Source organism: Pyrgilauda ruficollis, unplaced genomic scaffold, assembly GCF_017590135.1.
Source record: "Pyrgilauda ruficollis isolate IOZ18807 unplaced genomic scaffold, ASM1759013v1 scaffold28, whole genome shotgun sequence".
NCBI lineage: Eukaryota > Metazoa > Chordata > Aves > Passeriformes > Passeridae > Pyrgilauda > Pyrgilauda ruficollis.
In genome coordinates this window covers 8434773-8450654 of record NW_024524155.1, presented here as the reverse complement: position 1 = coordinate 8450654, position 15882 = coordinate 8434773, and the positions used below count along the sequence as shown (strand labels likewise).

General features: G+C 37.8%; 1 protein-coding gene across 1 annotated transcript in view; it reads right to left on the bottom strand.

The window, feature by feature from the left end:
* Positions 1–1588: 1588 nt before the first annotated feature.
* Positions 1589–15882, bottom strand: part of TDP1 (tyrosyl-DNA phosphodiesterase 1) — a 43832-nt gene continuing 29538 nt past the window's right edge. Inside the window, exons 15-16 of the mRNA XM_041472126.1 lie at positions 9372–9486; positions 1589–2062 (exon numbers count right to left, since the gene is read on the bottom strand). Coding sequence (XP_041328060.1) covers positions 1989–2062; positions 9372–9486 — 189 coding nt within the window. The 3' untranslated portion in view covers positions 1589–1988. The remainder of the gene's footprint in view (positions 2063–9371; positions 9487–15882) is intronic.

The window sequence follows — 15882 nt, the reverse complement described above, 5'->3', positions numbered from 1 at the left end:
TACTTTTTAATTCAAGGTCTCCTTTACAGGTGATTAGCTGGTACACTTAACCAAAACTCACTGCTTTTGTTTAGTGAAGCTATGGAATGGCTGCAATGTACTCCTGAGCCAACTTTATGCCTAATGAAATATCCTGACAGAGAAGCAAATAAACCAACCCTCCGTTACCTTTGATACTGAACAAAAATTCTTCAGGAACATAATTCAGGAACATAACAACCTTGACACTAACAAACTACTTTGAACAAAAAACCCCAAAAAAACCCCAAAAACACCAAAACAAACCAAAAAAAACCAAACCAAAAAAACCAAAACTTCATGAACATGTGAAACTGGGCACCTAGAGTAGGCTGAACTTTTCAACATCCCTATTGCTTTTCTAGGAGTTTCAAAGAGATGCCATCTTTGGGAGACTCCTTTTGAATGTGAAGTAGGGAATCACAGAAGTATTTACTGTGTCCAGTTCTGGCCCTCAGTTTGGGAAGGACGTTGAGATGCTTGAGCGCATCCAGAGGACGCATCAAGGCTGGTGAGGGGCTTGGAACACAAGCCCTGAGAGGAACGACTGAGGGAGCTGGGGGTGTTTGGCCTGGAGAAAAGGAGACTCGGGTGACCTTAGCACTCCCTACAACTCCCAGAAAGGTGGTTGTAGTCAGGTGGGGGTTGGTCTCTTTCTCCAAGCAGCAACTGACAGAACCAGAGGACACAGTCTTAAGCTGCGCCAAGGGAAATATAGGTTGAATATTAGAAAAAAGTTTTTTAGGAAAAGAGTGATAAAGTACTGGAATGGTCTGCCCAGGGAGGTGGTGGAGTCACCATCCCTGGATGTGTCTAGAAAAAGACTGGATGTGGCACTTGGTGCCATGTTTTAGTTGAGGTGTTCAGGCATGGGTTGGACTCTATGATCTTCCAACCTAGTGATTCTGTGATTTAAGATCATTTAGTCCAAACATTAACAAAATACTACCAAGTCTACCACTAACCCGTATCAGTAAGTGTTACATCCACACATCTTTTAGTAACTCCAGGGATGGTGACTCCACCACTTCCCTGGGCGGTCTGTTCCAATGCCTGACAACTCTCAGTGAAGGATTTTTCCCTAATACCCAATTTAAACCTTCCCTGGTGAAACTTCAGGCTCCTCTTGTCCCCTCGCTTGTTACCTGGAAGAAGAGGCTGATTCCCACCTGGCTACAACCTCCTTGCAGGTAATTACAGTGAGCTACTGGGACTCTTTTTCTCCATGCTAAATACTCCTAGCTCCTCCAGTTACTCCTTGGAAGATTTGTGCTCCAGACCTTCCAACCAGCTCCACTGCCCTTCTCTGGGCATATTCCAGCCCCTCAATGTCTTTCTTGTCATGAGGGGCCCAAAAGTGGACACAGCACTTGAGGTGTGTCCTCGCAAGTGCTGAGCATGGAGGGACAATCACTGCCCTGGTCCTGCTGGCCACACTATTTTTGATGCAAGCAATGTGTTCTATTAATGGGATGCTGTCGATTTTATAAAATACCGGGGAGTAAACTTGCAAGATACAAGTTCCAACCCAATCTGAAATGTACACATTTAGAAGACAGAACAAAGGATATATTAACAAGATTGCCTTTATTTTAATTTGAATTTTACATATAACAATTTTATTCCAGCTACTGGGGTCAACTGACAGTCTCACAGAACAGCAATTTTTAAATTAATTACAGCTATAAATGCAGAGAGACTCTGAGAACAGTTCTTATCTTGAAAACCATATTAGGAACCACAGTAAAGAAAAAGCATATATAAAGGTATTCAAAAAAAGCAGGTTCACTTGTAATAATATGGTTACAGATTTTCCAAGAATCTCTCCCTTATTGACATTTTAATGTTTCAACTACAAATTAGCCATTATAGCAGACATTATAGCTTACAGAACAGAAACAAGCAGTTTTTGCAAGTAGCACAGCAGGCTCAGTGTCAGCAAGTGGAACATCACAGAGTACTGGAAATCCTTATGATGGAACCCACATATTTCCATGTGTATCAGGGGCATCAGTGTAAGGAATATTCCAAATCCACGGTTGATCTGTAAACCAAAACAAAAACATACTCATGACAAATTAATTTATCAAATGCAAAATTTGGTTCTCTTTCTCTTTTCCCTTTGGGGGAAGAGGAAGGTTGAAATTTTCATTGATTTTCAATTAACATCATGTGCAATTTCTGTTTAGTGGACATTTTTGTTTTCTTTTTTTTAAACGGGAAGATATAGAGTTTTCTAAAGGCTTTGCTTTCCCCCCAGATATTATTTTAAATATAGTTATAACCCAACATGCTCACCAGCTGTATAAGAATTGTATTTCAGATAATATACAAGTACAGTAATGCAGCCAAATTTGGTATGGCCTAGTGCCAGCAAGTTTTCTGCTCATCTCTCTTAACCCAATGTAATTATAAATCAGCACTGTAACATATTAATATTTTTACAGGGACAGTAAGAATTCAGTACCTAAGAATAACACTGCCTGACCTCTGAAAAGTTCCCTTTTACCCCTCACTTCTTCAAACATTACACTTTCAGATGAAGAACAGGTTTGCACCACACAGTTCCCTCCCTCCCACTTCTCAGAATACAGAAGCTCTTTCCACTCTTGGGAAAGAGAAAAGGCAACACACCAGAAGTTAACTGCTAGCTCTGCAACCTGCTCTGTGCTGCTCTTCCTACCATACATGTGGCAGAAATGCAGCTGTTCTATGAATCCAAGGTATTATTCTACTCCTTGCAGGCTACTCCTACTGAAATAGAGAAAAATCCTTTAACCCTTTTTTCAGTGAGTTTTCTCAATTAAGAAATTTATATAAATCTAGCCTGCTTCTCTCCATGTACAAAATGAGCCCTGAAGGAATACAATGACATTAACCTGTAATATGCATAGATTAAACTGAATTGTACCAAGGATGACAGGAATAGCTATTGATTACTTTAATCCAATTTTAAATTTACAGGATCCAAAGACAACTCCGACAATACAGGAAGTGAGAATTACTGTAGCAAGGAAAGAAGAGTAAGAAAGTGACAAAATCAGTAATGAGGGGTTATATAAAGTACACAACAGCACAGTGTGACAAGTACCATGGCAATTAAACATGGGGCAGAGACCATGGCTACTAAGTACTCATTATTACTTGTTACAGGTGTGTCCTTAATTCTCATACTGCAGTTCCATATGTTGCAGTAAAACATATCCCAGCTACGCATATGTTCTAAAATGTGTCTATTTACAGCAGGAAGAGCAGTAGGGCAGCTGGTTGTTTTTTTGTTACAGTGGACAGGTGATTTCAAAGCATATAAAAAATAAAAGGCATTAGAAACCAGAAGAAACTATAGCACTTAAGTCACAGTGCACTGCCAAGAAAGCTCTCTAGGTTTTTGGGTGAACTACAGGATATCTAGACTTTGAGTCATCTCTTAAAAAAGTAGCACCATTATTTCCATAAGCTTGTTTTATCAGTCTCCCGCTGGAGAGCCATGTGTACCTTTTGTATTTTAGGTGAATACCTTACCAGATAGTAAACAGTAACAGTTAAAAGAATGGGTACAGAATAAAGCAAATATTGGGAAAAGCATTGAAGATTTCAAACATATATTCAGATTTGAACACTGACCTCTATTCTATGACATCAGAATAAATCCAGTCCCACTCAAGCACTGGAATATGTCACTCAAGAGTACATTATGCAGCTTAGACCTATCTATCTTCCCTACTTTCCTACCATCTGGCAGTGACTCTGCTTAATTCAGCAAAACATGCAGGCAGAGAAAAACTTAAGATGTTCAAAAATAACTCCAGTCACCTCCTTAAAGCATGCTGAGAGGTCTCAATACCTAATTTAGCTCTTTCTAATTGTAGCTATCTAAATAAAATTTGCTCAAGGTAGCTATTATTGTACTTGGAATTTTGTTCTGTTAATGGGATGCTGTTGATTTTATAAAACAGCTGCCAGTATTTTAATAAGTCATGTGTAGAACTATTACTGATACAAATTATAATTCAGTTATTTATAAAATGTCAGGTTCAATTTAAAACTATTCATGACTTTTAATAGGATCTGTAACAGCAAGAGAAAGACAATGACTGTGCGCAAGTACCATATGATGGCAGCTATTTACTGTTGCACATGAAAATGACTGTCAAGCTTCTCAAAGTGAATTCCTTTGATCTTCATGGGGGGTGGAAACAAAAGCCCCATTAAATAATTTTTAGAAGTGTCCTTAACATACCTACCCTCCACACATTTCAAGATCAGTGCTTAATTTCTAATACCCCAATGTTGTCTCAACTCCACCTCACTGGAGTTAGTGTTATCTACTAGGCTGGTACCACAGCTTCACTCTGGCCTCATATACAAGCAGCAGAACTCCAGCAGTGGAGTCAGCAATAAGTAAAATAAATGGGGCCATTCCAGTCCCACTGCTACTTAAACATTGTCTGAAAGCTCAGGTGGAGCACTGTTTCAGTTATACTCAGATTTTTGAACATTCTCTCACAACTGAATAGACTACCACATTTTACTTAAAGGTAGAGAGGCTCTGGAGAACAAGACAAGTTCCTTTTGGGTAACACCTGAGTATCACTCAAGGAATCCATGCTGGCAGGCCACATCAAGCCTCCGTGTTCTCATAAATATGACAGATAGCAGTACAGTCAAAACTAGGAACACACAATTGAATAGCAAAGTATAAAACACAAAGAAAGCACTTTTGTGATACTCTTCCTGTGGGTGTCTTTTGCACTGTGGAGATCTGGATGAGAAAATTCCTGGTTGATTTCTAAACCCAGAGACTGGATTCTTACCTCAATTTAAAAAGATAGCTTCAGGGCAACAAGTATTCACATATATAGAAAGGTTACAAACAACCAGACTTCTTCAAGTCATTCTACATGGCAAACTCACTCCACGCTGCAGGAATCTGCATGTTTTTCCTTAAACATTTGCAAAAGGTGCACACTGCATTTCAGTCTCTCTTGTCCCCTCCCTCTGGATGAGCATGGCATTTGAAAAGGAACTAATCTTGTTCCTCCCAATGCAAAAATCATACTTAAAGATCTCAAGAAAGAGGAAAGGCAGATGGGGAATAGATGTGGGATCTATATAAGTATTTGCAAACAAAGTGATGATTTCTGAATGCCAGGACAATGACCACTTGTTTGGGGGAAAAAAAAAAAAAAAGAAAAAAGCACAACCCAGTACTGCAGTTTTAAACATAGGATTTGCTTTGTTTCTCAACAAAGTGCTGATGTGATGAGGAAAAAAAAAGTATTTTGCACTTTTCTGAGACCTCCCCCAAACTGTTATTAAAAAACCTTGATATACTTATGAATTAGAAGTTTTGAATTCCCTGCACACAACAGATGTTTTCCTCAGTCAGTAAATCTTGTAATATCTAAATCACAAATGAAGTGAAACTCCTTGACTACAGTAAGCAACATGTATTGGCAAGAGAGATAACAGCAATACTGCAACTGAGATGTGATGATGGGAGCTCAATGAGAAAATGTTATACAACAAAAATGTTATACAACAAAATCTCAGTATTCACTTAAAAGATTCTACAAGAAAATAAAAATCTGAGTATTGTTAAAGACACAAATGATATCTTGCTAAGTAAGATAGGCTATTGTGTGCATGATTCCCAAATACCAGACTGGATAATTTTCAGCTTCCCTTCCAAGGAACTCTCAAATCATACTGCTGGTCCATAGGTTTCATTATCTTAGTATGATCGATACATAGAGCTTTGCAATAGTCTTTTATTATAACAGCCTGAATCTGTGGGTTAACTACAGAAGCCTTCAGGAGACTGATGTATCTACATGATTTATTTATCTAGATATTGACTAGTACTGTCAGCTACCAGATTTTTTTTTAAAATTCTTTAAATGTTTTCTCCTGAAGATACATCTGCTGACCACAAATGGCCCTCTCCTGTTCAGCTGACTATTGGAGGTGATCAACTGCAATTGCTCAAAACAGCAATGTGAAAAGAGTTAATACTGTACATGTTGCACACAAGAAATGTTATCTGCTAAAAATTAAGGAGGTCCTTTGTCATGTCAGAATAGGAATGATCTCATTCTTTATTTTAAAGCTGTCAGATGTAAAATATGCATGTTATTCCCTGCAACAAGGAATCAAGCAAGCTATGTATATCATGCATAATTTGGTAATTTAAAGCATTTGTGAAGAAACAGTCTAAAGGAAAAATGCCCAGGTAAAAGTCCCCTGTGCAACCTTAACTCTGATCTGTCAGGATGTCATACTGTTAAATTTCGTTAGACTTCAACTACAAATCTTGCACTCTGCACAAGATGGCTCAAATCACATCTAAGTTCCAAAACTACACTGGGCATCATACATCTACCCTGAAAAAGAATACCCAAACCAAAATGCATTTTAAAATTCTTGAATTGACCAACTATTGAAGCAAAATACTGACCATCTGGTGAATTTGCCATCTCATGACAGGTGCTCTCACCTACTAATCTGAAGCACATCTCCCTTAGCCAAGCATGAGTTTCAAGCTCAAAGAAGTTGGCTGGTAACATGTGGCAAATCAGACAGTTAAGTGGCTCCTTCTGGTCCACAACCTGATCTTAACATTACACGGAAGAGGCCAAACTAAATACTGACTCTGTAACTTGAGTTTCTTCTCAGGCAAAGTGTTAATTTCTTCACAGTTAATATAAACAGCTGGCAGAACAAGTGTTAATTTCTTTACAGTCATTATAAACAGCTGGGAGAACAAGTGTACTCAAATGTTACACTTGGACTCTGGGAGGTCCTCTGAGGCAGTGTCTGATGTCAAGCTGCATAATGAGAGCTTCAAATCTCAAACTGCAGGTTTACCAGTCAATAATAATGCTTTTGGTTCTGCAAAGGAAGGAAACTGAGACCAACACGAATGAGACTGGTTCCAACCCTGGCTTCCTCACCCTGGGCTATGATTTACAATGACAATATACACTTGTTGCTTGAAAAATTGATAACTAAACTTTTAAACATACTTTGATTCATATTTACCATTGCTGTGAATGTTAAATAGTGAAATATTTTCTGTTCAATGTTCTGACAACTAGAAACTGGCCTAGCTTCTAGTTGTCATCTACTAAAAAGAAATTATATTCTTAGACTTTGTACCATATTAGGCACACTGGAAGTACTTGAAGTTCTCTAAAAATTCATAGAGAATGTTGCTAGTCTAGCTCTTTCAAACCCCAGAAAGTACACAAATTTCAAGCAGCTATGCAACAGTAATTAGAAGAACAAGGTAGTTACTGAAGAATATTAGTTACTTTCCCAGAAGTCTTCTATCTTAATTTCTTCCAAAATATTTCAACTACTTGACAGAGAAAGTAGTGCAGCATTCTTCTGAGTAGTGCAGAACTCAGAAGAAGAAACAAAGGTGAGAGAAAAGTGAAGACCACATACACTGACCTTTTCCTAGAACTTACAGGACCTCCTGTGAGGGAGCTCAGAGTAACAAAGAATTCCTATAGCTTTGCTGGACAAAACACTGATCTCTTCTTTTAAGCACTGTGCCAGCAGCACAAAGCAGGTAAATGAAAATTCTTTCAACTCTTTAAGCAACAGGTTAAACACAAATACCTAAGTCTACCAGAGCTGGAGGTAAATATGCCATGAAGTCTTTCTTCCTTTTATCCAGCACATGTTATACGTAATAAATGAGATGCAGTGTTACTATAGTTTCCTGAAATAAATGTTTACCAAATGTAATTTCACCAGAATCCCAATCCCCGCTCATTGAAAATCAGACAAAATATCAATCACTGAATATCTGAAGTTACAAGAAAAAGGTAATTTGCTTTTCCATGTAAATGTGGCAGTGGAACAGTGAACAGAGCCCTTCACAAGGGAGAGTGCTGTTCTTGTGAGATATGTTAAAGATCCTTTTGTGCATCCTTAACGAAATCACAGCTGACAGTGGTTGAAACCTTCAGCTAGAGAACTAATGAATTAAGTGGACTGTCAATTTCTGAATAATGCCTGAACTTGTATGAAAGCTAATTTTCATCCCATTTCCCCACCATTTTTCCAGCCTCCTCACCATTTTTCCAGCATGAGATTTGACAGCTTTAGCCCCCATTTACCAAGGCTAAAATAGATTTGCCCACTGGAACATAATGAAATACATCTTAATACGTTTTTACAAGTTGCGAGAATTGTTCAGGAAAGAAATCTCTAACAAAGGGCAAAACAACTACGGTAATTAATGTAATCGGCATGTAGAGAGACTAATATATTGCTTCACTCTAGATTCATCTCAACTGAGTTGAAACCTGTCTTATTTTCTTGCATATACATTCATCTTCTACATACTATTAATCAGCTAATAGGTTTTTTCTTTGCTCTCAATATATACAATTAAGAGAAAATTAAATGAGAAACAACTTGTTTATTAGAATGCATTTACCCCTCCTATTTTATAGGGTTCTCTTCCAGAGGATTTAAGAAGTTTCAGAACATTTTGAACTAGGAGCTCATTCACTAGTTCAAAGATTTACTGAAACATCTGAGTTTCAATAAACTGTCGTTGTCACTCCTATTTCAAGCTCCGTCCTAGATCCAGTCTTTCTTCTCAAAAAGAAAATTAGTTATAATATTTTGACATTTGTTTTAAGGACAAAAATATAAAAACTTGCTCTTCCCTAATATTGCAGGTTGCATATCAACATTATCCTCAATATGTTTTTATATTTTTCAGCCATCACCCCATAACTACACTTTTATCATTTTCCCAATTTGCATGTTCTAGAGATGATCTAGAAACTGAGACAGTTGAGATTTTATACACCTCTTCAAATGTTATGAAATATAACCTATGAAATATAGAATGGAGCAGAAGCAACCCTTCTTTCTTCTGATTTACAGCAATTCTTTCACATTTGCACTACATTATTTCTTTCACATTCCACTTCCAGAGGACTATTTTTAGCTCATGCCTGCTCTCTTCCAAACATTCCCTTTTCAACACTCCTCCCCCTATTAGTTCCACAAAAAATAATTTTGACTCCATAAAGAATATCTATTTCTTAATGCATATAAGAACCACAAAACAGGAATAAAAACTAGCATTGAAGTTATTGTTCCAAAACTTAAACAATAAAGGAAAATATTAGAATAAAGAACCTTATGGTTGCTTTCTTTGAAATCACAAGAGAACATGGAACTGATATCAAATGGCATACAATCACACCACAAAAAAGTTAAAATAAATCTTTGGAACACGGCAGTATTCAACTGACTCAGAGTTACTCAATTAGCTTGCTTCATACAGAATACAAGCTTACTTTTCCCCTGAAGTCACACCTTACCTTTGCTTCCATACTGTTCTGGTGGAAGGTCATAAGGTACAGGAAAATATGTTGCTGAATCTTTCCTTCCTGGAAGCTTTTCCCTTCCTACATGAAAGCAACCTTTGTCCAATCCCTGTGAAAGAAGGGAAAAATACAGAAGAAAAGACCCATTAGTTTCTGGGGGAAAAGACAAGCTTAATCTACAATAAATGCTTTCTCAGTGAGCTAGTTTAATGAACAAAACTTTCTGCCTCCTTTACTGAGATTAGATATTTCATGAAGCACCTTCACATCTCAAAAACTCAACATCTCTTACTTCTACTATTTCAGCTCTTCTCTTTTTATTACATCCATTGGCTTGGCCATGTGGGTCCATATTAGATATATTCTGCCTTCTCAGGCCCCTACACATACACCAATTTATTTCCATGTTCACTAGGTGACTTCCTTCAGTGTTTAATATTTAACTAAAGTGATAAGCATCTAAAAATTTCTCTTTGCTGCTTAGTTTCATTCTGACTACATTAACTGGATGCTCACTGTGTTTCATGGACTAAACTAGAAATCACTTTGTGTTACACAAACAAGTCTTCAAATCTGTGCTTTTCAGACATGTTGGGTAGTATCATTCACAGACACAAAAAATGTAAGAAAATTTGAAACTGCTTGCACAAAAACATCAAAGATTACGCTTATATTAGAATGACAGCATTACTGTCAAACAACGTTAAGGACTAAAAAAAGAAAAAATGTAAAGGTAGACAGATTTAAAGGGATTCAAGTAACTTGGACAGATGGTATTGCTTAGCTACTTCTCCAGAGAAATTGGATCCCAACTGTAGCGAGTTACACAAAAGCAAAATCTCTTAGTTCTGAGCTTTCAAATAGCTTACTGTCAATCAAGTACAGTTTGATTAGAACAGACTAGAAATTTAAAGGCTATCAAGTTTCTTTATTTATAAGATATTACTGACAACTACTTTTCTTTCTAAAATCATAGAATAGTTTGGGTCAGAAGAGATCTTCAAGGGTCATCTAGTTCAATCCCTGTGCACTGGGCAGGGACATCTTCCATTAGTAGCAAGTTGCTCAGAGCCCCATCCAACCTGATCCTCAATGTTCCTAAGGATGGGGTATCTATCACCTCCCAGGGCAACTTGTGCCAATGTTTCACTACCCTCACAGAAAAGAATTTCTTCCTTAGATCTGGTCTAAATATACCCTCTTCTAGTTTAGAACCACTACCCCTTGTCCTGTCCCTACAGTTCCTACTAAAAAGTCTGTCCCCACCTTTCTTATAAGCCCCCTTTAGGTACTAAAAGCCTTCAACAAAAGTTTCCTTGGAGCCTTCTCTTCTCCAGGCTGAAGAAGCCCAAGTTCTCTCTGTCTTTCCCCATAAGGAGAGGTGCTCCAGCTCTGACCATTTTTGTGTCTTCTCTGGACTCAGTACAACAGGTCCTTCCTGTGCTGGGACCCCAGAGCTGGATGCAGCACTGCAGATGGGGTCTCATCAGAGCAGAACAGAGGGGCAGAATCCCCTCCCTCCGCTGCTGCCCACACTGCTCTGGATGCAGCCCAGAACACAACTGGCTTTCTGGGCTGTGAGTGTGCACATTGTCAGCTCATGTCCAGTTATTAACTTACACTTTATTCAAGCTCTGCGGTCCACCAGTCTGAGTTTCACAGCATTACTGTTTTGTGATAGTACAAACAAGCATCCTAACTACAAAAAAAAAATCCCATGGCATTCAAACACACGCACTGTCTGAATGGAGAGTCCCATCTATACACAATACTGCAAGTCTTTCTTCACTGGAGTTTTACACCATCAAATGCCATCATTTTAAGTTGGAGACAGCAACATCCACATGACCACACAAAGCATGGGAATCAATGCAGCCTTGTGCTGCCTTCTTTAATATTCAAGAAGAATAGTAACCTAGAAAAAGGAGAGCTGCCAAAGACAATGTCAGACAGCAGTTCTAGCAAGTGAGTTCAAGAATCTCCTTTAGAATATAGATACATCTTTTGTCTCATGACCCAAAGTAAGAGCAAACTATAGGTTATGATGTAAGAAACATTATATATTATTTCAAGGACTAGGAAAAAGCCACTGCCCTTTAAATGAAAGAACAGAGGAAACAAACAAGGTCCACACTAAAGGACTGCGTGAAAGAAAATCCAGTTTGAACTTCCCTTTCTTATATCATTTCAGTCAGATATTTTGATTTGCATTAAAACCAGGCTACAGCATTTTGTGCAGCTTAGCCTTGAGGTAACAAGTAATATGTTCAAAACAGACCAATGTAAATATGCAATATGAGGTTTTAAAACCTCATAAACATCTACGGGTTTGAAAATTACTGGAAAAAAATCATAATTACTTACACAAAATGCAACAATCAAGTTGTATAGCCTTACTTCCAATAAATTTGAATCACTCAAGGATTGGTAGAAATGTCATGTAAAAATGCAAAAACCATACTTCTGTTTGTAGTAGAAAGAACATGAAATATGCCAGCTCACAAACAGGAACTGCGTAAGTGGTGGTGGTGCCGAGAGACATTTTTTCCTAACTCACAGCAGTCAGGTTGCACTTGGTGGGAGGGTCTGGGTGGTGTGTATTCCTAGATACTACTCACAAGATGGCATTTAAATTGTCAGCATATATGTGACATGTATAAGGTTTGATTGCCCAGACATCCCATGAGTTTCTCTTGTACATCATCTACAGAAGAAACGCGGAACAGCACAGAAGGCTCCTCTGCCATATTGTGAGATGGTTCTAATGCCACAACAAACTTCATATGCCTGATTGACAGCACCAACATAAAAAAGCTGCTGCCTGGCACCATCTGAGTTGAACATTTGTGAAACCCTTACTGTCACAAAGCACAGGGTAAAACACAACGAACTTCAGCCTCTACCTATGAAGTAAGGACATTTTTAATCTGTTTTTTTTTCCTTCCTGTTATCCACTGTTTTCTTCAACCTAGCAATATTTTTGTTTCTGCTTAATTTCTTCTACACTCCATGCCCTGTTATTTCTTCAGCATTTTTATTTTCAGGCTTTTTGCTTCCTTCTCTTGTTCTACAACTTTGGTTTTCTCTGCCTTGTTCTTCCTGAGTACTCAGCAATTCTATTTCCCTCTCCTCTGAAAGATTCTGGTGCTGTCCTCCAATGCTGCTTGATTCAGTTCATCCCAAAACTGTTTTATTTGTCTGTCAGAATTTAACCTATAGAGATCTTCCATTCAGGAAATATTCATCTAAGAAAATACATTTGGTTTTCCTCAAAACACACTGGAGTAAGTGTCTAGTTTGTGGAATACATTCTTTAACAAGGCTCTCTGAGGAGATTCACATGCTTTTAAAAATAACTCATGTGTCTATCTTCACACAGAAATTGAAGTAAGTCACACACTTTCTCTGTTTTGAGCATTTCCTGAATGCTGACAGCTCTCACTGCTGTTTCCAAAAAAAACAAACCAGCAGGATCTTGCATAAAACAATTTTGTCTCATTTGTAAATTTTCCTCAACCATATTCTATTCTTTCAGAATTTTTCCCTCAGCAGCTTTATTTTGCTCTTTGACTGCTGCTTACAGCAATACATTTTGAAATGCTGATAAGTACATATCTCAATTGGGATAGAATTTTTAAAAAACTTTAGGTGCTGATCTGGCTTCTATTAGTGCCTTAGCATCATACATTGAAAAAGCAGACATTGGGAAGAATGGAAAAAGGAAGTATAACAGCTTTTAAAATACTGCCTTCCAGTTTTTGAGTGTTTTTTTTTCCCAAACACAAAGCAGACTAAAAAAAATAAAATCTAAAAAAAGACTAAAAAAGAAATCACATAAGATAAAGGTAAGAATTGCTAGCCCTATTGAAGTGGGAATTAAGGCTGATACCATTACAGAATTTTGATCCTACTGAAGTAACTTTTAACAGGAAACAACTGATTATCCCACTGGATGATTATGGCAATAATGTTTCCAATGCCAGTAAAACAATAAATAGTCCTCTTTGGCAAAACTATTTAAAAATTTGCTGGTTTTGGCAGCAAAGAATTAAGGATGCACACAAACTTTACAGTGATCATGCTCACCAGGCCAGAAGAATACACAGCAGAATCCTTCCTCAACATTGGGTGCAATTATTCCACAGAGAGCTTTATCCAACTGTGTCAGAAGATTTTTTAAATTTTAAAATTATTTTTAAGAAGCCCACAGTGACAAACTCAGGTATCTAAATCCAAAGTTTCTCGGTTTGGAAAGTATGTGTCAAGGTGTCTTTAACACTGGAATTTGAAAGCCTTGTGGCAGTTGTGTTAACATTTAAAGCAAGGCTTAACATTTTGAAGTTTACACACAAAATCTTGGCTTACTTACATTGTATTAGCTTTCCCACTCCCACTCTATTTTACATGGGATGAAGGACTTAACCTAAGACTAGAGAAAACAAAGAAGAAAGTGGTACTACCACTTGCCTTGGAAGTTGATGTTACAGCCAAAGAGCTTAACCGACTTGATTTTGGTTCTGCTCTAAGTTGAGCTATGACTGAAGGTGTCTGGCTGTTATTTGAATGCAGCAAAAATTTAAGCAGTTCAGTTCTGAAAATCACATGCTAATGCCTGGCTGATCTCTAATCCAGATTCAGTTCGTACACCCAGACCCAGAGTCAACTACAAACCAGTACTTCACCCCAGTGAGTACTCAACATCAAATACATCACTTCAGAATCTGCAATACTGTTGTTAGTTGTCTGAGTTTCATTATCTAGATATAATTGCAGGATTTGATAGCACTAGGTAGGCAATTATGGGTAGGTTTTCAAGTGTAATAGCATCTGTTATATTTCTCTGAGCTTTTATTACTAAAAGCTGACTGAGCCCATACCATATTCAACAGACCTCTAGAAAGATTTAAGTATTTCACAAATTTTTATACTATTTTACAGGTCAAGCTCAATTTATCTTAGCATCTCATCAAACACAGAAGCTGTGAGGAAGAACCATTTACTACTTTCCATTAGTCACTTCCAAAATTTTTCAAACAAAGTAATTACTGGAACATGCTTCCCAGAACTCCATGCTTTTTGGTCATTGCCTTCTTTCTACATGTTTTACCTGTTAAAGATGTACTTTATCTCAGCCTCTGGAAAGGAATCCCCAGCAGCTGAAAGAGCAAGTTGAAAAAGAGAGAGTGTAGATGTAGGAGGTGAGAAATAGAGATGGAAAGGGAAATGTAGTTCAAACACAGGACAATCTTTCTTATAAACATTATTTCTTACTCAATAGAAGCTTGTGATCCAATGCCAGCATCAGCTGATTTTTCCCTAAACACTAAAACTGTAAATGATAACAGCTGCTGCTATACTGGGAACAACCATTCAACATATTTCTGAGAGTTTGTATTAGCACACCAGGCCAAGACCCAACCTCAAAGCATAATTCTGGAAGCATTTTTTAAGAAAGACAAAAACCGGCAGTCAGCTGATAGCAAGTGAGGAACGATCTACTTCCAAATTTGTATTCAGCAGAAAATAGAAGGCACAAACTGCAGAGCTAGAGGAGTTCTTAAGATAAGTGACATTAAGTGTGTGCTATGCAAATACACCAGGGCAGTGTGGCCAAGTAGTCCCAGGTGCTGGATTAAGGCTCCAATCTCTTCTGGGACATGGGTTAAACTTCTATCACTGCCAGGGATATTTTAATGGTTGGATTATATTATCTTAAAGGTCTTTTTCCAGCCTAAATGATTCTGTGACTCCATGACGCTAGGTCTTAACTTCTACCAGAACACATGTCATGAACTTCGTGATAATACCACATGAAATAACCTAAAGAAACAGAACTATCAGAAACTGGCAGCATTAAATCAGCACTCTGATAGCTACAGCACGGTGAGTCCCTCGAGGCCTAGGAAAGTTCAGTTATGTTTCAAAGCACTTCATGTAGTTTATACTTTGAATAACTTTAGCTGTAAACAAGCATTTATGTTTCTAAAAATTTTAGTCTATTCCCAGTTCTCTGTTATCTTCACTTAAAACTACTCCGCCACATAGCATTGTAAAACCATAATGAACCAGTGTGACAAGCAGACTAAGTTATCAAAGAAGCACTTTTTATGTCATTAACTGCAGGGCATATGCATAAGAAATTCATAAACTAAGCAGTGCAACTTGAGTATCAGGTGACTGCATGTACATAAGCCCAGTATCGGTATTTGTCTGACTACCTCCTTGTCACCAAGAGTCTCTGCAGGCACTTCTCAGTGAAGAAAGGAAAGCAGCTGCAGTGTGTCTCCCTGCTTTGCTCCCACATACACTGCGGGATATCACATACATGTGATAATCAGGTGACTTGTTCTCTTCTGGTTGCCAGTCTTCACAATTAATTATCAATACGTAGGAAACTGGGAGAAAAAGAACTAAGTATTCTCTTCCAAAATATGTACTGTTATATATTCTTGCAAGTTTTAAATGAGCTTCAATTAAGTTGTGTTCTGAGAGATCTGAAACTCAA